The following is a 23904-nucleotide window of genomic DNA, read 5'->3' as shown; positions in this document are numbered from 1 at the left end:
TGAAGTTGAGCTAATCAGTGAAAGCTGGTGTAGTGTGTGTTTGGAATGAAAACCTGCAGACTCTTGGCCTTCAAAGGCAGATGATTGGAGGCCGGTGCTCAGACATGTCTTGTAGGGATTGTAGACAAAGACGCACACAGTCCATCTCGGGTCTTGCGGCTACAGCTGACCTGCCAGGGGCTACATTTACATGCGTGGAGTAACCTGGCTGTTGGCCGTACTCCAGTGAAGGTATTATTCTGGTTTAAAGCTGTTTACATGAACCTTTGATACCCTGCGATCGAGATTCCCCTTTGTTATGAATAAACCAGTTAACAGAATATTCCTCTCCACCTGTGGCGTCTCGTCCACATATTGAACAGTTTGCCAGCAAAAAATAAAAACATCCCTCCATCTTAGACTGAGCAATAGTAGGTTATTTATTTATGATGACCTGTGAGTTGAGTTGAGTTTGACGGTGAAAACCAGAAGTAAAAAACATCCTACTCCCTCTTAAACCAGGAGGAGTAAGATGTTTCCATGCCACACAAACATGTTTAATATCGGAGTAAACAGGCATCTTTCTCATGATTAAATAAGACAGCCAAATATCTAAAAATCGACTGGTTAACATCATCACCAGCTAGCAAAAACACAAAACAGAAGTTTATGTTTGGTTCATGGACAATGTGCCCTACGAGTGTGTTTTGACCTATGTTTTGGTGGTTTCTCAGTGTATTTCTGCAGAATCATATTTATCAACATGGTCTACTAAAAAGTAAAATTCCTCTTGACTAAATCTTTTTAATGTAATGTGAACTGGTTCTCCTTGACACTCCTTGGCACTTTATATTGGATTGGGACTTGGATTGGGACTTGTATGCTTTTAATACTTCCGTCTGGTAGGAGTGACTCCATTTTGGCCTTGATTCTGTTGTTTACTGTTTATTTGTTGGTTTCAATGTCGTTTATTTATGTGATGTCTTTACTACATGTTGTTTTACGTGTCCTTATCAATATTTTAAACCCTGGCTGCAAACCAAATTTCCCTCAGGACAATAAAATTGAAAGGTGAAAGTTGAAAGTTGAAGTTGATCAGACGAAGCATTATTGATCCTCGTGCTGAAATTAGGCCATTACAGCCAAAAAAAAAAAAAGAATAGCAAAGAGGGTTTTATAAACAAACAGAACCGACAATTTCACCACTAGTGTTAGGGTTAGTTTATAGGAAATGAATGAATGACAGTATGCAAAGGTGAGGATTACAACATTAACACATTGTGTAAAGTAGCAGCAGCAGCAGCAGCTTCTCTCATTTGAGGCTGATCCTAATCTTCAATCATCCTAATCGTTTCCCCCTATTTCTTCACAGAGCTGAAAGAGAAAGAGGAACAAGAACAACAAAGGACAACGACATACACCCCCAACTTGCCCCCTGCCACCAGTCCTACCAGCACCGATCCCCGCTGCGCCCTACTGTCCTACCCCCCCAGCCCCAACCCCCCCGGACCCGGCCTCCCAGCCTCCCCCTCCCCGCCCCGCAGCTCCAGCGCTCTCCAAAGGGTTCCTTCCGGGGTTCTCCTAAGGGTTCTCCGCGGTGTTCTGGACAGCTCCATACGCCCCGGGGCCTCGGACCTTCATGCGTCTCCCAGCGGCAGAGTCCACCCACACCTCCACCCACCACACCACCACCACCACCACCACCATGAGCTGTGAGCAGGAGTTTGGAGACGGGGGCATGGGCGTCACCCTCACCCTGCGCCTCCTCATGCACGGAAAGGTGAGGCGGGAGGGAGGGAAGGAGGAGGGGAGGATGGGAGACACAGACGGCTTTTTTGCACGGGACTGAATTGCCTCGGGACGTCCAGTGATTTGTAGTAACTGAGGAGACCGACAAGTTCCTCTTTATTGTCATCTCAGCTGCATAAATCTACATATATACATCCAAGTATACATAGACTATACACAGTGAAATAAGATGTTTCTCCAGGCTCAAAAAAATAACAAGACAAGTTAATAATAAAACAGTAGTGCACAGACAATGATAAAGACAGACTCAGATAAATGAACACAGTAATAAATACCCAAATCTAAAAACTGTCAATAAAAACCAGGTAAAGTTCTTATGTAGGTTATTTCGATCAGTTTATGAGATGAGTTTATCTCGTGTAAATCTGCCATATCTGTAATTTATAAAGTAAAAATTCCACTGCAAATTACGTCCTGTACCTTGGTGATAATACTAATCCTGTGTGAATCTAACTCTCTGTAATTTCAGTCGTAGTTGTAATTTCAGCCGTAGCAATTTGTTTTTCTTCTCCTAGACACACAATTTCTATCTCCCTCCTGTCATAACAAATGGACAGAGGAAAGGTTTTGAATGCACTTTCGGCACAAATTTCAAGCTTTGCTTTGCTAAATCAGGAAGTGACAAATTATAAAATCTTGACCTTATGCAATTCTGTGATTTCAGCCAATTTCATTATTACGTGCAATTTGTTTTCTTCTGCCTCTCCTAGACACAGTTTCTAACTTCCTCCTGTCATGGAAAATGGCAAGAGGAAAGGTTTTGAATGTTTTTTCGGCACAAATGTCAAGCTTTGCTTTGATAATTCAGTGACAAATTATAAAATCTTACAATTCTGTGATTTCAGACAATTACTTTATCCCGTGCGAAAGCGTTTTACAAAAACACAGGTTGGAGAGTAATTCATTAATCACATGAGGTCACACCAAAATACTAGTCCTATGCAAATATGGCTATAAAGATAGAGCAGAGTGTCTGGAAGGATGGATGGATAGAGAGAGAGTCTATTTGTCTCTCTGTGTGTCTGTTGGTCTCCTGGGAATGATAATTAACGGTGACACTTCCTGTTTGTGTTCCCTCCACAGGAAGTAGGAAGCATCATCGGCAAGGTGAGCCGCAGTTTACATTTTCTTCTGTCATACTGGAGTACAGATTCAGTGCCTCAGACATCATTCTGACTTTTCCATATGCTCTTTTTCTGAAAAAAGAGATACTGGTTTTGCCGCATGAAGAAGACAAAGGCCTGCATGTCATGTAATTAAAATTACCAGTCTACCGGAAAGGATTTTGCCGGGGAATCGAATGCACGGGCTTCCAAATTGGACCGAATGAAAGCACAGTGCAAATCATGATGGCTACCATTTGTAATAACAGCCACTTAATATATTTTCTCGAGCATTAAAATATGTTATCAAGTAATTCCACAGCGATGTAGACACGGGAAAATCCTCACCATCTGTAAAGTCTGCATTTGAAAATCCGAGCCATCTTCAAACTATGCTTGTCTAAAATGGGCATGCCACTCAAGATAACTTCCAGTGTAATCCTGCCACGACCTCTAATATAAAGTTACCATGAAATATGCATTAATAGTGTGTAAAATTTCCAGTTAGGCCGTGTCATTCCAATCTCTAGTTACTGAAAAGGAGCTGCTCTCCAGGGATGCGAGTCAGTTTGACTATGGACGTGTTAAATAAACCCGTTGCCCCTACAGCACATTCAACAACCCATGATTTTAGCTGATTTCTTTTGGCATATATTTAGATTTTCTACCCTCCTCATCGCTTCCAGCGCACGGTCTATTAGTTTGCAGTCTGTGATACAAAGGCGGCATGAAAATTACATTAACGTGTTATAGTTCTAGTTAGGCCGTGTCAGTCCGGCCTGTCGTCACGCCACAGGAGCCGCTCTCTGGGGTTTCTCCTTGCATTAAGCCAAGCTGCCAGGCAGCAGAGCAGAACTGATGTTCGCTGCAGCCGTCCTATCGAGCCTCAACAGGCTCTAGTGATAGGGACAGGTGTTAAAACCAGATACTATTGTAAAGCGCTGTACAAGTCAAGACTTAAACAAGAAATAAACACGTGAAAACATAATCACTCTTAATGTTGTTTTTTTTTAACCTTTGTTTATCCAGTGAAGGGTTTTGCTGAGTGCGATGTCCTGTTACACATTCATGCAGTTAGAGTACAGCCGCTGTCTTCTACTGTCGCCGCTGAGCAGCTCCACCGGTGCAGCTGTGGGATAGGTGCCTTGCTCCAGGGCGTCCTGGGGGGAGATGATTAGTAAGGGGAAAGCGTCACTCATTCACTTTCCTCGCCTATAGAGTTTCCCAGTTGGCTGTGGGACTGGAAGCTGCAGCCTTCCAGCTGTAACCCGTTGCTCTCACCCTTAGGTTAGGCTTCTCCCCAGTTAAAATATCTGCAATTATCTGGAACACTTAGACAATATTACAATCATTTGAATCAATTAAACAATATTATAGTCATGTGGGAGAATGAATGTATCTTGGGACAGTTGGAATCAGCACACTTTGGGTGTGCAGTGCTCATCTCTTAACTGAAGATTCACATCTGCTGTCCTTGTGGAGTGAACATGAATGAAAACCATGAGGTGTTTGGATCTTTTATATTTGAAGAATTTAATTCCAAGCTTTTCACCAAACTGAAAAATGTGACTCATCCAGCACATAGTGCAAAACAGATTTTTACCATAAATTTAACCCTAACCCTAACTCTAACCTGCCTAAGTTATTTTGTTTGAATTATTAATCTTTGAATAAAAAAAGTACATTTTCTGATGTAGAAGGGATTTCCTGTCAGGTTAAATGAGCCGGGCTTTGTGCCATTTGGTAACAAATGTGACACCTCTCCTATACAATGAGTGATGACAAAATGTAAAACTCACTGGATTATGATTGAAGCTATTCAATATCCTAAGACCTTTAGTGACAAAACAGTGTCATTTTTGCTGATGTAATCAGTCCTATTTTTGAAACATTGAGCGATGAACATCAGGAGGCCTTTTTGTATTTTTCCAAAATCAATGTAGAGTGTGCTGGAATGAAAACTCACATTTAAACCTTTGATCCATGAGAAGAATGCAGAGTCTGTGACTACAGACTATTGCTGACCATACACAGTCGATCTGTATTTAAACCCGGTCCACATGAACAAGAATAAAGCACATCTACTGTTAAAGCACATATTGGTGATTACACTTTTGTCATCAGCGTTACTAGACTGTGAAACCTTAGTCTTAACATAAAACAACAACATAGAACTTTAAATTATGGGTTGTTTCTTATGTTTACATTTTTAAACCGCTTTTCCATTTATCTATATTCACTTTTTTAAAACACATATTCCTATTCCTTGTTATACTGTTTTTTGTAAACTCTGTTTTGAGACAAAGTGCCATACTGTATAGATAAAGATTATTATTCTAGCTGAAGCTCAGGCTAAACTTTGTGTTGCTTCTCTTTCCACAGAAAGGGGAAACAGTGAAGAGAATACGAGAAGAGGTAAGAACCCCCCACCCACCCTGACCCCCACCCTACCCCACCCTACCCCACCCCACACCCTGTGTATCTTTTCTCTGATATGTCTTTCTCTCCTATCTCCTTTTAATCCTTGATAACCCTTCAGATGCAGCTTACGTTGATCTTGCTAATGATGGCGTAATTGGAAAGTGGCACAATTCTATGCAATTCCATACTGAAACTACGAGCTCCATTTTCTCTCTATAAGCAGTGGTAGCACGAGAATCAGCTGTATCCAACATGATTATATTTTGTTACTCCCTATTTCCGCTGTAATTACACTGTACACAAAAGGCCGCTGTAATCGGAAGCGTTACCACAGCCTTCACAGAGGAGCACCAAATCAAAAAAAAAATCATAAAAACATGCTAGAAGGGTACAAACTCGTCCCCCTGCTCACAGCTCCCTATCCAAACCATATATTTTTCGAACGGCACTAAAGCGAAATCTAAACGTGCATTTTGTATTGTTGTCAGCCTGTCGTGATGTTAGCCATGTCGACATTTACATATGTGGCCGTCTTTGCTGTCGGCAGCCTGTAAAATGGGCGAGAATGAACAGATCGAGGCGTAAAGCGCGACTCTCCGCTGTACTGCGCGAGTGTGTAACTTCCCCGTGGAACACCTGTCCTCTCTACCTTCCCTTAGTCCCAAAGAAAGACAGAAACACAAAGAGTGAGAGAGAGAGAGAGAGAGAGAGAGAGAGAATGAAGTATAGAGAGAGTCAGGGAGCGAAAAGGACGATGAGAGAGAGAGAGAGCACCGGGAGAAATAGAACAAAGAAAGAAAGAAAAAAGACAGACGGACAGAAAATAAGAGCTATTATATGACAGCATAACTCACAGTATGGGAAGTGAGTGTGTACCTGGGTGGCCCTTGTGTATTTTGTCCTTTGCAGTACCTGTACCTCCTCTACCTTTTCATGCTCCTCGCCTCTCTCTTGCGATGCCTTTTCCACCGCACTACATTTGCAATCAGGTCGGCGCGCAGCAGCTATATGAATACTTAAGCGTGCAGATCTATAACTTCAAGGGGCTGGAAAAAAAAAACATCTTGCTGAATACAGAACACAGCGGTGTAGTGTTAATGTAGGCGACACCTGATGTGAATACCGGAGTGCTCCATACGTTTAAAGAGAGCGAGGCTGCGGGATTCCTGGTGGAAAGTTAAAAGCCGAGATCAACCGTGTCGATCATAGAGAGAGAGAGAGAGAGAGAGAGACAGAAGAGAGTGTGAGAAGGAGAGAGCAACAGGGAGAGACACAGAGAGAGAGAGAGAGAGAGAGAGAGAGAGAGTACACTGGTTATCAGGCTCAATCAAGTAGAACAACGGCAAAGTCAAACTGTTGTATCAATTGATTGAGCGAGCAGGAGTGTGCGTGCGTGCGCGTTCGTGCATTTACTGTAAAACGGCTCCCGCAAATTGCCTTGGAGAAATGGGGATCCGGTGTTATATCACCAAAGCCTCATTGTTGTGTTGCCAAAACACTCCCAAGTCCCTGCAACATAAGGCAGGCAGAATAAAATCCTCTCTGTCAGTGCAGCAGCAGCAGCATTAAACAGGGCGAAATCGGTGAGAATAGACTAGATTCCGATTTCTTAAAGCATGGGATGGGGCTCCAAAATAGGTCGCAGGACTCCTTCCGGTGCGTTCCCACATGAAAACACACACAACTAGCATGTTTTAATGAGCCTGTGTCCCACGGCGAGACTAAATTTACTCAGTTTAGTTCCCCGCCTGGCTGAAAAACATAGTTTAAGGACCTTAAATAATAACCCACAAAACACTTTTGGGGAGAAAAATTATTTTGGAAATGTGCGTCCCCGGAGAAACAGCTTGAAGATCGCTGCACATGAATAAACACTCCAGAGAGAAAGAGAGGGAGGGAGGGAGGGAGGGAGAGGTGGAGCGAGAAGGAATGAGTGAAAGAGAGGGAGATAGAAGCGGTGTTTCCGTGTATCTGTGCGAATTTTAAGCAAACTTGAAATGTCACAAAAAGTAAAATGCGAGGGAACCTGTCCTGGTTGCAAGAGTGACAAACAAAACAAAACAAAACAAAAACAAAAAAGATTGATGGGTTCTACAGGAATATAGTCGTTTCACAATCTGATAGCTCATGGTGAGTCTAATTTACACTATTATGAAATGTTATGGCTAATAATCAAATTCCCTATAAAATGAAACCCACTGTTAAGGTTTTTATAGTAAAATACTATAATAATATATAACTAATAAAACTAAGACAAAAAATATAGCCGCAAGCGGCAACAGATGGGGTCCAAGCACAATATGGTCATTTGTCCAAAAATTTGAAACATATGACATAACGCTTAATTATCACAAGCTTAGCGGTGTGAGGCAAGGGTGTTACTCACAGGATTTGAACCACAACCTTTTGGTTTGCAGACCTATTCACTAACCACTAGGCTACTGAGTCAAGTTCTGAGATTGTCCAACCTATAGGCCGTTTAAAGCCTTAGAAAGAGTATTTTAACTGTATCGGTGCACTTCATTAATCAATTTAAACATGGCTTTGCAGATATGACCTTGAGAGTCCAGACATCATTTGTCTTTAGTTTGACAAAGATTGATCAAACTATCTTGAATATATCACATTATCAATTTATCAAACTTTTTGGAGCTAGACATTGTGATTTACCATACGCTCAGTTTTCAAGATATCATTACAACTTTTTTGGTTATTACGTAATAAGCCACGCCCACTTTAATCAATCACAACCAAATTTCATACGTCGACTTGGACGTAACCCTAGAACATGTGTACAAAGTTTCATAAAAATTCATTCAGTCAATTATGAGATATAAACTTTTTGCATTTGTAGTGCCCTAGTGATGGAACTCCAAATGCTTTTGTGGGTGTGCTCAAGCAACACTCCTCAACATGTATTATACATTTTAGCTTGACTAGATGAATGGTCAAGGACTTATGGCCAATTTTGTGTTAGGGCATGTTTTGTTAAAAGTTTATCGGTTGATAAAAGCCAACCCATTATGGCAATCAATTATCCTAATAGAAGTTTGAAAGAGCACGGTCCCAAGATGCTCTACACCAAGTTTTGTGTGAATCAGATGAACTGCCTAGGAGGAGTAGCGAAAAAACAGATTTGGAAACAATTCAAAATGGCGGAAAAAATGGGCGTGGCCTACACGGATAGATGCGGAATGACCCAAGGAATCCAGTGCAAGAGTGACTTTTGATTCTATGACCTACGGATCAGAAGTTATAGGCCAAAACGTAAGGTTGCTTGTTATAGTGCCACCATCAGGCCAATTGACATGGGTTTCGTTGCCTGAGTAGCGGCTGAGACTTTGGACCTATCTGCCAAGTTCGGTTGCTGTAGATCTTACGGTTTCTGAGATCCAGATACTTTTAGGGCAGAAGAAGAAGAAGAAGAAGAAGAAGAAGAAGAAGAAGAAGAAGAAATGGCGGCAAAAACAAAAACAAAAACAATAGGGTTCCAGCACCTGCGGTGCTTGGACCCCTAACTAGGTATTGAACAACATTGTTGTGAACTGAAATAAAAAATGAGACCTTGTGACAAAACTAAAACTATCTAGTTGTAAAACCAACAAAAAAAAATACACATAATGTTTTTAGTTTTTGTCTTTTTTTTTATGTGCAGGGTAAAAAAAATCAATGAATCAATTTTGGGCAGAGCATTTTTGGCTACTTTTACTTAACACTAATTGAAAAATTCCTGTAAATAAATTTTTATTTAGTGTTTGTATTACACAATACCTGTTGCAAACACATACAAAACACCTGTTTTGAACTATTGTAATTATACTTTTAAAAATTTGCAACCCTACCAAAAATACTAAAACTACAACTGAAACTAAAGAAAAACTAAACTAAGACTTAACATTAAAAAAAACTAAGCTAAAACTACCAAATGCACACTGAAATGTAACTAAAGATAAACTGAAATTGAAATAAAAAATGGAAAATTATATAAAAATAAAACCCAAAGGAAATTCCCAAACTATAATAACAGCTTGATAGAGATATAGGGCTAAAGAGCAAGAGAGAGAGAGAGAGAGAGGGAGAGAGAGGGGGAGAGAAATGGAGACAGATGAAGAGAAACAGAAAACAGAGCGATCTCTTTCTCCCTGACAGCATAACTCACACAACAGGAAGCATGAATATTTAAATGGATATTTGCCTCTCAAGGACAAACAACACTGGATATACAGTTATACAGGATTTACAAGCTTCGTCTTCCTCTCATTACTCTTCTTCATCCCCCCACTCATTGTCTATGCAAGCTGACAGACACACACACACACACACACACACACACCAAGCTCATACTATGAACACATTTTCATCTATATGCATACTGGCAAACAGACTGCCCACAAACTCTTCATCTATGCACACTCATGAATACACACAGTCACACACACACACTCTCTCTCTTAAACATACATATACTGTACACACACACACACACACACATAGTCATTCACTTACACTAGCAAAACATGTATGAAATACAATGTATCAAGGCTATATAGTTTTGCACAATGCCAGGTTTGTTGAAGAGGCTTTTGGCATGGAAGCAAATCATGTGGCAATTCACGTGGCCACACACACACACACACACACAAAAGAGAGGGCACGGCATACAAGGAATCCCTTTTCATCGAGTCAATAAAAGCATTGATGTGAGGTTGTAGTTCTTCATAATAGTCTTACACACACACACAGACCCATTCACCCACACATGGTCTCTCTCTCTCTCTCTCTCTCTCTCTCTCTCTCTCTCTCTCTATCTATCTCTCTCTCTTTTTCTCTCATGCACACACACGTACACACACACACACACACACACACACACACACACACACACACACACACACACAGCCAGCATGAGTCTCTAATAAAGCAGAACAGAGCAGAGTAATCCAGCTGAATGACATGGCTGTCCATCCTTCCTCTGCTCCAAATGAAGACTAATGAAGACAACCGCCCCGCGCTACAACACCGAGACAACTTACTGCTGCATGTCTCAGCCATTAGGATGGGAGACGGAGGGAGGAGGGAGGTGGGAGGAAAGGAAGGAGGTAGGGAGCAAAGGAAGGAGGTAGGGAGGAGGGAGAGAGGGAGGGAGCAGAAGACTATCTCACTACAACACCGAGACAACTTACTGCTTCATGTCTTAACCACCCGGTTAAACAGAAAATGTCTGACATGATTCGCTAAATTACAAAACGGGAACCAATCAGCTTTCAGCGTAGGCTCTAGCTTTATTCTCTGCTCTTTTCCCATGTCTTTTTCCTGTTTTTTTTTTTTATTAAAAAATATGTGAGTAGCTAAGCTATAACCAGCAAAAGCTTGATAGTTTGTAAAACATGATTCTTTGTCATAATGAAATCTCTTGCTCTAAAAAATTCAGCACTGATAACTGTACCAATTCTGACTTCATTTACAGCATCAATTATTTGGTAGCATGGATCTACGTGCTATTGATGCTAATCTCATGACCAAACAGTAGCATCAATAAGTCATTACCTCATTGAAGATGTTCATATGATTTCCATAAAGAAATGAGACCATCACAGAGAAGCTTGGCAGCAGCTGATACACTGCATTTTACATTGTGTGCCACTGGTTCAGATTTCACTGGAAATCTGAATTATGGCACAAATGAATATTAGCTAGCTTGCTGGCTTTTTAGCTAGCTAACAAAGCCAAAAAGATAGTTAACTGTGTCACAGAAACCTGAATTTGAAAACAAATCTATCTTATCAGACCATTCACCTTTAGCTATGAATAGAATACTTTGTTTGGGAAATTTGTTTTGCGCTGCTACTGTATATGGATGCACACCCACAGCTTTCAGACATTGTGTACCCTGGTTGTTATATATTTATCAATTTTTTGCACGTGGCCAATTTTCCAAATGACCTCCATGGTGGCACCAGCTGGTTGTTAAGAAATTTGTAACACAACTGCAAAGCCTCTATTCCTCATTAAAACAGCTAAACAACTTACTCAGCTATAGCTACTATTTTTCAGCAATTAGAATAGCAGAACAATGAAGAGGACAATAGAGGGAAGGAGGGGAAAGAAAGAAAGAATGAGGAAGGAAAGGAAGAATGGAGAGAGAAAGAGAGAGAGAGACTATTCTCTCTACAACAGCAGCACAACTTACTGCTTTATGTCTCAGCCACTGAAAACGGAAAGGAAGGGAGGAAAGGATTTGATAGAGAGAGGAAGGGAATGAAGGAGGGAGAGAGGGAAAGAGGAAGGAGAGAGGGAGGGACAGAGAGGGTAACTGATAGGACACGGGTTAAGCAGAAGGATAACAGGAAGGATAGAGGGATATGGAAAGTGATGGATAGAGTGACGGAGAGAGACAGATGGGGGATGCAGGAAGACGTATCAATAGATAAATGATAACAAGATTCATAAGACGGAAGGAGGAAGAGATGAATGGATGAATGAAAGTGATGAAGAAGAAGAGAGAATATGAGGGATAGGTGAAGATAGGGATAATCTGAGAAAAGGATGGAGAGAGTGATGAACGGATTTGGGGGAGGACGGAAAGACAGATCGAAAGAGAGATGGATGGAGCAAAAGAGGGAAGGATGGAAGGGTGGACAGAGGAAATGAGCGATTGCAGGACAGTTAAGATGATGGATGGATGGATGGGTGGATGGATGGATGGATGGATGGATGGGCAGAGTTGCAGGTAGAGGTAAGGATGAAAAAGGAAAGAAATGACAGAGAGAGGAACAAAACAATTAATTCAGAAAATTACAGAACGATGGAAGGAGAGAAAAGATAGAAAAACAGAGGCAGGGGAAAGAGGAGATGGATGAATGATGGATGGAGAGAAGAGAGAGATGTATATATAAGAAATTGACAGAAAAAAAAGAAAAAGAAAGGTTGATAGAGGAAAGAGAGATAGACGACTGAAGAGAAGAGAAGAGAAGCAGTAGATAGATAGATAGATAGATAGATGTGTCCATTGCTCCTGAGAGAAAGAGAGAAAGCGGACGAGAGACATAAAAACAGAGGGGGAGAGCGAGATGCTGGCTAATGCTTTTTATTCACATAATAAATGGAGAGAGAGAGAAAATTATTTCATCACTGCTGTATTACCAGTCCCTGTACACACACACACACACACACACACACTCACACACCTAACAATAACAGCCAGGGGAGTGAGGGAGGGAGGTAGAGAGAGAGAGAGAAAGAGTAAAAGACAAAGGAAGAGAATGATGGACAGAGAGAGAGAGAGAGAGAGCAGATATCATTATGCGTTCTATTTTTATGGCAATGAGAGGAGACTGCAGTCTAGAGAGGATGATGGGGGTATCAGGAGGCTACACACACACACACACACACACACACACACACACACACACACACACGCACACACAACTCTTAAGAGAGCCAACATTAGTGCATGTGTTTGCAAGTGCATGTGTAGGCAGGCGTTTAGAGACACACACACACACACACGCTCTGATTCCTATGGTAGCTCCTGTGCAACCATCTTGTTCACTTGATAAATGACTTTCCCTCTCCTCTGCCTCTCTTATCCATTTCTAATCCATCTCTTAGCCCTCTATCTATCTATCTATCTATCTATCTATCTATCTATCTATCCATTTATCTATCTATCTATCTATCTATCTATCTATCTATCTATCTATCTATCTATCTATCTATCTATCTATTTCACTCTCTGCCTCTGAGTGTGTGTGTGTGTTCAGTGATAGAAAGATCACCTGTAAGTGAAACAGACAAGGCTGATTGCTGCAAGACAGTGATTCACCCAGTTACACACACACACACACACACACACACACACTGTGATGAGGTCACTATCCACTGAATGACTCAGAAAAAACGGTTTCATGATCTGCGGTAGAAAAAACTACTACTTGCTGATTTTCTTTTTCTTTCTTTCTTTCTTTCTTTCTTTCTTTCTTTCTTTCTTTTGTTCTTCCTTCCTTTCTTTCTTTCTTTCTTTCTTTCTTACCTTTATTCCCTCCTCTGGTCTTCCTTCCTTAATTCTCATGTCTACCTCCATCCTTCCTTCCTTCCTTCTTTCATTCCTTTCTTGATTTGTTCCTTCACTGTCACTCATTACTTGATTCCTTCCCTCCCTTCCTTCCTTCCTCCCTCCCTTGCTTCCTTCCTTCCTTCCTTTCTTCCCTCCTTCCTTCTCCTTCCCTTCTTCCTTCATTCTTCTCTGCCGCATAAGACAGCATCGTGAGCCCAAAGCAAATCATGCATGAAACTTTTAAGAACAGAAATGCTGATCTGAGAACAGTTTGCCCCTTAAGCTACAGCAACAGCCATGTAATCATTCCACTTCACTAATAATCTGAGGTCAGTACTTGTTTTCTTAAAGTGTTGATGCACACAGCACACAATATGTGAAGGCAGTGAAGCTCGGCAGTGCTGCCTTCAATGGCAATTGGGACAAGAGCAATGTGGATTAAAGCTGCTACATGTTGCATTTTAACATCAATCAAGTATAAACTCATTCATTTTGAAACATTAGTATAATTACCATAAACAAATGAGACAATCACAGAGAAGATTGGCAGCCTCGACCGGCCTCTACTCTGCATCCTCCATTGTTTCTCCACCTGGTGGATTTGGAGGGAAATCTGCTGGATCGCTTTACGGCACAAAACAGGAAGAGGTTCTGTTCTTCCAGAGCAAACGGAGCTAAAGCTTTCAGAGTTTCTGGCAGCAGATGGTGGAAGGAGGGAAAGGAAGATGGAGAAATCACTTCCAACAACTTTATCCTCTTCAGTAAACACAAAAAGAAAACCTTGGACTGAAGAAGTGACTAGTAATTAGACCAAGGCTTCACATTTAATTTGACAAAGATATATTGATGTTTAAAACGTTTCATGCAGCACCTTTAAGGCAATGAAGCTTGGCAAATGTTGCCTTCAACTTGGATGAGGATTGGCAACTTGGACAAGAGCAATGTGGGTTAAGTAAGTGTGTAACAAGGTATGGAGACGCAATTGAAAATAAATAGTGTTGGTCATCATTGTTGGCACATCTACATTTCCTCAAAAAAATCTCTCTCTCTCTCTATCTATCTATCTATGTGTGTGTCTGTCTATCTATCTATCTATCTATCTATCTATCTATGTGTGTGTCTGTCTGTCTGTCTATCTATCTATCTATCTATCTATCTATCTATCTATCTATCTATCTATCTATCTATCTATCTATCTATGTGTGTGTCTGTCTATCTATCTATCTATCTATCTATCTATGTGTGTGTCTGTCTGTCTATCTATCTATCTATCTATCTATCTATGAGCCTGTCCTCCCCCAAAAAACGACCCCATAGGTCGTTTGTACAAGCAGCTTATTACGACCTATAGTTAAGTTTTAAAGTTAAGCGACCTCTAGTGGTCGTGTAAATAAGGACAATGTGCTATGTTGGTCTGCGTCCACGTCACGTGACGTCACGTTTCTCTCTCAACATTGAAACAACGCGGTGGAAAGTAAGGGCGTTGTGGTCGGGGATGGCGGACGGGCGTATACGTTTGTCTTCGATGTCGGCGACCGGGGTTCGATTCCCAGCGTTTCCAAATTTAACCCTGACCGAACCATTTTCCTGACCTTAACCAAGTTGTTTTAGTTGCCTAACCATAACCATAACCATAACCCAAGTTGTTTTCATTTCACGTTTTTTTGTGAGATCACGTTGAAAACGCTCCTGTGGGTCGTATTAGAGGGTAGGAACAAATGACCTATGTGGTCGTATGGGTTGGAGGACTTGTTGCTATCTATCTATCTATCTATCTATCTGTATATATATATATATATATATATATATATATGTATATATACATACACAAGAAAAGTCACTATTACTTTCTTCAAAAAGAGCAGTTATCGCCGTATTTTTGGACCAAAAGAGTCGGAGCTAAAATACAGATTTAATTCTAATAATAATTCAAAGATAGGTTTCGATTCTAATCAGCTCAATTTATTTATACTTCCCCCACTTCACATTTCTTTTCTCCTCACACCCATCCTCTTATGGTTATTACTGCACCTTCTCTATATTCCTCTACGTGTCCTCTCTTATTTCTCCTCAAATATTTGCACCACCTTGTCACTCGTCTTCTCCTGATCCCTTTCCTTCACTTTCCTGTCCTCCTCCTCCTCCTCCTCCTTCTCCCCCTCCTCTGTATTTAATACATTTCTACCTCCACTCTTTCCTCTCCTCTCCTCTCCTCTCCAGTTTCTGGGTCGAATCATGTCTTCCTCTACCCCCTTTCCTCTCCCTCCTCATCATCTTAATCTTTCTCCTCTCCCTCAATATTCCCGCCGCTTTTTCATTTCCTCTGCTATCCTTCCTCCCCCCTCCTCCTCCACCTCCTCTCGTCTTGTCTCCTTAAAACCTTGATTCCTCCTCTCCTCTCCTTTCTCCTCTCCTCCGCTCGCCTCCCTCCGCTCTCCAGTCTCCTCGTAATCCTCTCTCCTCCTGCATCACAGGTGAATCTCCTATAGGGAGCAAGGGAGCAGTGTGGCCAAAAATGATTCTCCTCCTCTTCTCTGTCTCGGCCCGTGTATCCCTCCTCCCCCACTAATGTGTTTTCTCTTCTTCTCCCTCCCTCCCTCCCTCTCTCCCATCCCTCCTACCCTCCTTCCCTCCATTAACCTCCTTCCTTCCTCGCTTCCTCCCTTGCCTCCTCTCCCATCGCTACGCTCCCTCCCTCCCTCCCAATATCTTTTTCTCATTTCCCTCCCTCACATTATCCCTCCATCCCCTCTCACCTTTCCTACTTACCTCCCTCGCCTCGTTCCCTCCCTCCCTCCTCTCCCTCCCTACGCCCCTCCCCAATAATTTTCCCACAATCCCTCCCTCCCTCCCTGTTCTCTCCGTCTCTGTCCGGACCCACAGAGCAGCGCGAGGATCAACATCTCAGAGGGATCCTGTCCAGAGAGGATCATCACCATCACCGGACCCACGGACTGCGTGTTCAGAGCCTTCACCATGATCACATTCAAGCTGGAAGAGGTAGATACTCTTCTCTCACTCTCTCTCTCTCTCTCCATCTCCCTCTCTCACTCTTTTCCTCTCTTTATCTGTGTCTCTTTCTCGCCCTCTCTCACTCTTTATTTCTCACTTTCCTTCTATTTCTTTCGCACAAGCGCCAAAACTGTGATCCCCTTTCAACTAGTGAGGAGGTGCACACACACACACACACACACACACACACACACACACACACACACACGCACACACACACATGATAAAAGGCCCCACACAGAGATTTTTCATTTTCAGAGATTACATCATGAACATCATGAAACTCAAGCAGAGAGACTTACACACACACACACACACACACACACACACATACACACACACACAGACACTTGCAGACCAATCACCCACTGTCATGTGCACACTATCTATAGCTACACACGTAGATTGTGTTCAAAGCTTTTACTATGATCATCTTTAAATGCTCTCTCTCTCTCTTTCTCACACACCCACACACACGCACCTACACACACACACACACACACACACACACACACACTATCTCAGCTGCACATACTGTCCACATTCACACACAACCTCTCTCGCTCTCTCTCTCTCTTTTTCTTCCTCTTTTGTGAAAGGTTGCTGTTGATTGAACAGAGAAAACCAATCCTCTCTCTCTTTCTCTCTCCCTCTCTCTTTCTCTCTCTCTCTCTCTCTCTGTCTCTCTCTCTCTCTCTCTCTCTCTCACACACACACACACACACACACACACACACAGCTCCGAGCTCCCACTGGTGTGCTGAGTTGCTCTGAGTGAAGTGTGTAACCTTTACTTCCTCTACAACATGGCTTCTCCCTGGCAGGGAGCCATTTATTATATGTCTAATGGGACTGCCTGACCTCACACACACACAGACACACACATATACGCACAGGCACACATACACACACACACACACACACACACACACATACACACAAGCAATCGTTTGTCAGGAGAATTTGACATCAGCAGTGCAGATTGGCTCTTTATCCTTCCATCTCGCTTTCTTTCATTCCTTCCTTCCCTCTTCCTCTTCCCTCCATCCTTCGATCATTCTTCAATATCATGAATGACAGTGAAACTTTAAAAGGTTTCCTCCATACCATGACTGAATGTTAACAAATTGCATCTATTGTTGAATGTGACAAGATCATCATTTATTTCTAATTTGCCCGAGGAATTATGCATGAGCAGTATGGATTTGCTTTCTAGCCATTGTCACCTCCTCCTATCCTTCCCTCCTTCTTTCTTTCCTTCCTTCCTTCCTTCCTTCCTTCCTTCCTCAATATTAAAAACGCAAAACTGAAACCCGACAATTTAAGAGGTAGATGAAGTTGTGGATAAAATCAACAAAGAAGGGAGTCCTTCCTCGACATTATGATTGTTTAACCAACTGCATTTGTTTAAAGCAATAGGGAAAAAATGCACAAATTCTCCTGATTTGCTTAGGGAGAATTAGACAGCAGTGTGACTCCATGTGGGGCAAATTATGACAAAGTGGTTTTGGCTGTAGTGGATTTGAGTGTCTCACTGTCGTTTAAGAACACGTCGCTCGCTGAGAAATTAAATCCAGACTGCCGACGTTTAAATCTTAGCGATGCTGATGGTGGAAAACAAGATGGATATGAAATGGGAGGAGAGGAGGAGTGGATAGAGGGAGAAATGTGGACAGAGATTTAGAGTGGGCTAGAAGGGGTGCTGAGGGGATTAAAGACACTATGAAATGAGGGAATGAGTATGAGAGAGATGGAAAGAGAGAGTAAGATGGAGAGAGCAAAGAAGAGAGGTTGGTGAAGGGCTTAAATAAACTGTGTAGAAGCGAGAAGGAGAGATAGAAAGAGATAGAGACATTGAGAGAGTAGGATAAAAAGTGAATGACTCTGAAATAGAGAGAGATCAGAGAGAGGTAGGAAGAGGGTGATCAAGGGATTAAATAAGGTGTGTAATGAGAGAGAGAAAGAGCAGCAGGGTGATGTAATGAGAAGGGAAACCTGCTGAAGTGTCCATGAGCAAAATGAATCCCTACCACCCATCTGACTTCACTTTGGAGAGTAGCAAGCAAAAACCTATGAGGATCAATGAAGAATCACAAAAAAGGAGTGAAAGAGAGACAGAAAGAGTCAGGATGGAAGAATCAAATCTTTCTAGCGATGCCATTGGCTTGCTAGAAAGTAAACAACAATTTAAAAATGTCATTACAAAGTGCAAATAATATAATTTGGATGGAGAGCTTGTGAAATTTGTCTCATTTGTCATTACTATAGCAGAATAAAATGGAGCTAATATCACGATTCATTTTTCTGCCCCATGATGCGTATTGTCACATTTTTGTATCATGATATACTGAATTTCGATATAGCGTCCCGTCCCTAATACATATATATGAACGAATTATGCAGCACCTCCCTTGGGCCAACAGGTGTAATTTTGAAAATGTCAGAATGTGGTGGTGAGATGCATCATCCCTCCCGCAAGTTTTGTCAAAATCTGATATAAGCGCAATCTGAGGTATCACATATGATGGACGATGAGAGAAAGAGTGAGAAAGGAATACAAAGAATGAGGTAGAGAGAGCAAAAGAGAGATGGAGAGTTGAGAGAGAGGGGAAGATGAGGATGATGAAGGGATTAACGAAAGTGTGTAACGAGAGAGAAACACAGAGAGAGAGACAGAGATGAGACAGATGGAGAGAGTTTAGGAGAGAAAAGTGAGGTAGATAAAAGAGTAAAAGAGACAGAAAGTTAAAGAGGAGAGAGAGACAAAAGAAAGGAATGGAGAGAGACAAAGAAGGAGAGAGGGAAAGAGAGATCCAGAGACAGAGCGAGATAACAGAGCGAGGGAGGCAGTTAAGGAAAAGAGATAAAGAGAAATAAAAGAAAACAGACCATGAAACACAAGAAAGAGAGATGGACGGAAGCGATAGAGACGTGGAGATAAAAGAAAGATGAAGAGAAAAGATGCAGAAGGGATTAAAGAAAATGTGTAATGAGAGAGGAGAGAGATAGAGGAATAGAGAGAGAGAAAAGAACAAGAGAGAATCCTTAGGGAAGAACAGAGAGGAAGACAGAGAGAGTTAAATTGAGAGAGAGAAAGAGAAAATCAGAAGAACATGTAGCCATTTCCCCTCCCGGTTATGGGTATTCATCTTTCCACTGCAGTTTATTTTGAAATGCAGGAAAATATGGATGGAAAATAAGACTTTATTTATCCAAAGACGCACACCGGGGACTTAAGCAGCCGGCAGTGTTCAAAATAAACTCTAAACCATCCTCCTCGCCCAAAGCCCCCTCCACTGCAGGCACACACACACACACACACACACACACACTGCGTGATACAGTGGCAGACACACAACTTCAGCTTTGAAAAAAGAGAAAACATATAAATATCATCAGCGTCCTGCAGAAACCTCATATGTCCAAAATTGTCAACTTTGCAGGGATTAAGAAAAACAGAATGTTGCCCCCCATTGACAGCAATGCAATTTTGTTATTTTACAATAAGTGTCCAGTGGCTCTAGCTCGCACCTAGGGTCGCGAAACATTTTGTACGTGTGCGGAACGGCGCCGGCTGTCAATTACAGTGAAGAAAACACAAAAAAAACAGGCAAAAGCTTACGTATGAGGTTTCCGCATGACATGATGATATAAATAAATATGTGCCGGGCGCTCCTGCGGAGGAGGGAGGACATATTTCATTCGGATCACGTTCGTCTGATGGGCAGCCCAGACAAGGCAGTGCTGCTATTTACATTTCAAACGCAGCGAGGCCCCCAGTCCGGCTCGGCCTAATTGATTGAACCAATCGTATTAGGGCCGGGTGATTTAGGCCGCTATTTATTACCTGAGTTAATTAAAGAGAGAGAGAGAGAGAGTCTTTTAGAGAATGACTGGAGAGAGAGAGAGAGGGAGAGATAAAGACAGAGAAAGTGGGGGAAAAGAGAGAGCGAGAGAAAGGGGGGTTAGTATGTAATGAGAAAAGAGAGAGGGAGAGAAAGTTCGAAAAAGAGAGGAGGGGGGACGAAATGGCTGCTAAAGGGGAAAAGAGAGAATGTAATGAGAGAGAGAGAGAGAGAGAGAGAGAGAGAGAGAGAGAAGCTCGTTCCGACTAATGGACAATAAAGAACAGCAGCTTTAGGCGACGGCAGAACAGAGGAAAGGTGAGGGGAGGAGAGAGGTGAAGGGAAAGGCAGAGTTAAGAGAGAGGTGAAGGGAAAGGCAGAGTTAAGAGAGAGGTGAAGACGAGACGAGCAGCAGGTTTCCTTGTCAGACGGGCAGGAGGAAAGATTAAACGCTGCACACTAGGAAGTCGGTTCATACACCGTTTATTGACGCCGCTTCGATCCCGTATGGATCTGTGAGGCTGAAGAGGAAGATCCACATCGGACTGAAGCGTTGTCAATAAAAGGTGCTTGAACTGACTTCGGAGAGTCTGGACTCTTTACTCTTTTCTAGTGTGAACTGTGGAGCCCTGCAGCTCACCTGGACATGTGCTGAACCTTCAGTCAAACCAGGCTGATGAGCAGTCAGTGGGTTGCTGGTTCGATTCCCAGTGCTGACAGTGGCCGACTCTGCCATAGTGCCCCTGAGCAAAGTCACTAACCTCCATCTCTAGGTACCAACCGTTGTCAAGGAAAGATATTTAAAACTAGCTAATATTAAAGATGCTATATGTAGAATTTATAAACATTAGGGATGGTACAAGATATCAAAATTCAATATATCGCAATACAAAAATGTAACAATATGTTTCATGGGGCAGAAAAATGAATCACAATATTAGCTCCTTTTTATTCTGCTATAGTAATCACAAATGAGACACTTGACCATCACAATTTCACAAGCTCTCCATCCAAATATTTTATTTGCACACTCGTTGTACCATGTACCATTGCGTGAACGCGCTGGAAGAGCAGCAACCCTTGTCCTGTTTTGTGCCATAAAGCAATCTCCCTTTGTGCCGTAAAGCAATTCAGCAGATTTAATGGGAAATCCGACCCAGTGACGCACAATGTAAAATGCAGTGTAGACACCGGTAGAGGCTGCTAATCTTCTCTGGCAATGGTCTAGTTTGTTTACAGTGTTTATAGTAAAGTTTCAAAATGAATGTGTTCATGATTTATTGATGTTAATGATTTATTGATATAGCACCTTTAAGATAAAATACTGATATAACACAACCGTGAGCTGCTTATAATATTATAAAGTGTTGCCTTGTGTAAATATAACAATGCAGATACTCAGTTGCAGGTTTTTCTCCATCATGTGGGCAGTTTTAAATGTTGCAAATGCAGGAATTTTCCAATTTCCATATGAAGTCATCTGATGAAAAAAGATGAAGGCCCATAAAAATCGCATAGTAATGTCAGGTTGTTTGTGACGTGAAGCAAAACAGGATATATTTTGTGATTATCCCGGCATAGGTGGGGTCCTATTCATCAGATTCCATAAACCAGAGATATCCTCTAAATGAGTGAGAGAGAGAGAGAGAGAGAGAGAGAGAGAGAGAGATTGAGAAGGAGAAAGACAGACGTAGACACAGAGAGTAAGTCAAGGTCAGAGAGGGAGACAGTGACAGAGAGAGGGAGACAGAGACATTTGACCAGGGCAAATATAGTCTGTGATCTGCATCGGAATTAAAAGAATGACAGACAAGTTTGGAAGTTGTCTGTTCAATCAACGCTAACCTTTCACTGGCTGGAGCACTGACCTCAGAGAGAGAGAGAGAGAGAGAGAGAGAGAGGGAGAGAGAGAGAGAGAGAGAGAGAGAGAGAGGGAAAAGAGAGAGACAGAGAGAGAGAGAGAGAGAGGGAAAGAGAGGAGGAGGAGAGAGCGAGGCAGAGACAGAGGAAGAGGAGCGATTTTTCTTTATCATCCTTATTTTTTTGTTTGTTTCCATTTTTTTTCTGCTGAGGTGACATGGTGAGTTTTTTTTCCATCTCACCCGCACAGTCTATATATATTTTTCTTTTGTTTGTGTTTTAGCATTTTCATATGTGCAAATAAATAAACAAACTCTAGAGAACATTAGGAGAGAGAGATGGAGTTAGAGAGAGATTTGGGGGAGAGGGAGAGACATTTTGTCGAAAGCTGTTGCATAAATAGCTTTCATTGCTGCTATTTCCATCCTGCACTTTGCCCCCATGTTTTACCATGCATTCATAATACTTGGGTCTATAAATAATAAAAGCCTTTGTTCATGTTGAGCTACTTTTTTGTATCTTATTTGCGATGAGGGAGTTTGGCTATGTTTTTTCTTTTATATGAGAGCTTTGTCCAGGCCAACAAAAATCTACAAATCAAACAACGTCAGCGCTTATTAACAGGTGCTTGCCTGAGGAATATGTTTAATTTGCTAAACATGAATTTCATTTTCTGTATTTCTATCCATTTCAGAACAAATACATATTTTTCACCACTAGTTGGGCCTTTGTGAGGCTGAAACCCTGTTGAATAAACCAAAAGTGGTCCAATATTTTGAATGTCAGACCTTGGTCAAAGAATATTAAAAATTATTGATCGTGTTTACTGCTTCAGGACAACTGAGATATTCTCAGTTGTTGAAAAGGTTGTTAAAAACAGAAAAGAAAACTAAACTGATCCTTCATTGATTCTCTTTTTCCTTCCATGGTTGCCTAAACTTTTGGCACTCATGGAATCGTCCTGTGTGCCACGCCAATTTTCACTTAAATAGGCTTAAAACTAACCATAAAATGTATTTGCAATATGATTTGATCCTCCTGTGTTTAATATGAAATATGACTTGTTTTCAGATGCACCTACAGCACTGATTTTAATGGGCTAATCCCTTTGTGTATGCCAGCAGATGTTACCAATTAAAGTAAAAAACACAATGGGGTAGAATGCGACACAGATCAGCATGCTGCACCGGCGTCTGGTGTTCCTTCAGGCAGGCTGAGGGATGACGCAGCACGAAGGGAAATACCTTGAGCCATACCGTTAAAACCTTGTAAGTGTGACTCCAGCCCATCGTCTCTCTCTCTCTTCCTCAGGACCTGACAGCCTTGGTAGCCAACGGCACAGTGACCAGCAAGCCGCCCGTCACTCTGCGGCTGGTCATCCCGGCCAGCCAGTGCGGCTCCCTCATCGGGAAGGGCGGGTCGAAGATCAAGGAGATCAGAGAGGTGAGTCTTCCCCAGGATGATTTCCAACTGGAAGGTTGGAAGGTGGGCGCCATAAACTAAGTCTGAATGATTTTATAATAGTGTACTGGATATTCTTGTAAATTTTCATGCCTGGACCGGGTCAGTCATGGGACCAAACATCATAAACATGCATGAGGCAGATGGGGAAAATTATAAACAATCATTGATGAGTTTCCATATTCAGCTATTTCATGACAAATAATTATCTTTGACCACTACTGGCTCTTTGTCAGACTGAAACCTTGTGGAATAAATCAAAAGTGGTCTTATTGACAAAAGCAGTGCAGTGGAGTTACCTGTTTGATATTTGAAATACAGGGAGTGGACAAAATATGGGAAACACCACATGAGAAAC

The 23904-nt window shown here is 41.9% G+C and overlaps 1 protein-coding gene across 1 annotated transcript in view; it reads left to right on the top strand.

Moving 5' to 3' along the window:
• The first annotated feature begins 1684 nt into the window (after positions 1-1684).
• The window catches only part of pcbp4 (poly(rC) binding protein 4), a 61373-nt gene continuing 39153 nt past the window's right edge, over positions 1685-23904 (top strand). Inside the window, exons 1-5 of the mRNA XM_071916340.1 lie at positions 1685-1759; positions 2872-2895; positions 5274-5306; positions 16252-16368; positions 23397-23528. Of these exons, the coding sequence (XP_071772441.1) occupies positions 1685-1759; positions 2872-2895; positions 5274-5306; positions 16252-16368; positions 23397-23528 (381 nt within the window). The remainder of the gene's footprint in view (positions 1760-2871; positions 2896-5273; positions 5307-16251; positions 16369-23396; positions 23529-23904) is intronic.

Source organism: Centroberyx gerrardi, chromosome 5, assembly GCF_048128805.1.
Source record: "Centroberyx gerrardi isolate f3 chromosome 5, fCenGer3.hap1.cur.20231027, whole genome shotgun sequence".
NCBI classification, from domain to species: domain Eukaryota; kingdom Metazoa; phylum Chordata; class Actinopteri; order Beryciformes; family Berycidae; genus Centroberyx; species Centroberyx gerrardi.
The sequence above is the reverse complement of the archived record's forward strand: the minus strand, read 5'-3'. Positions and strand labels throughout refer to the sequence as shown.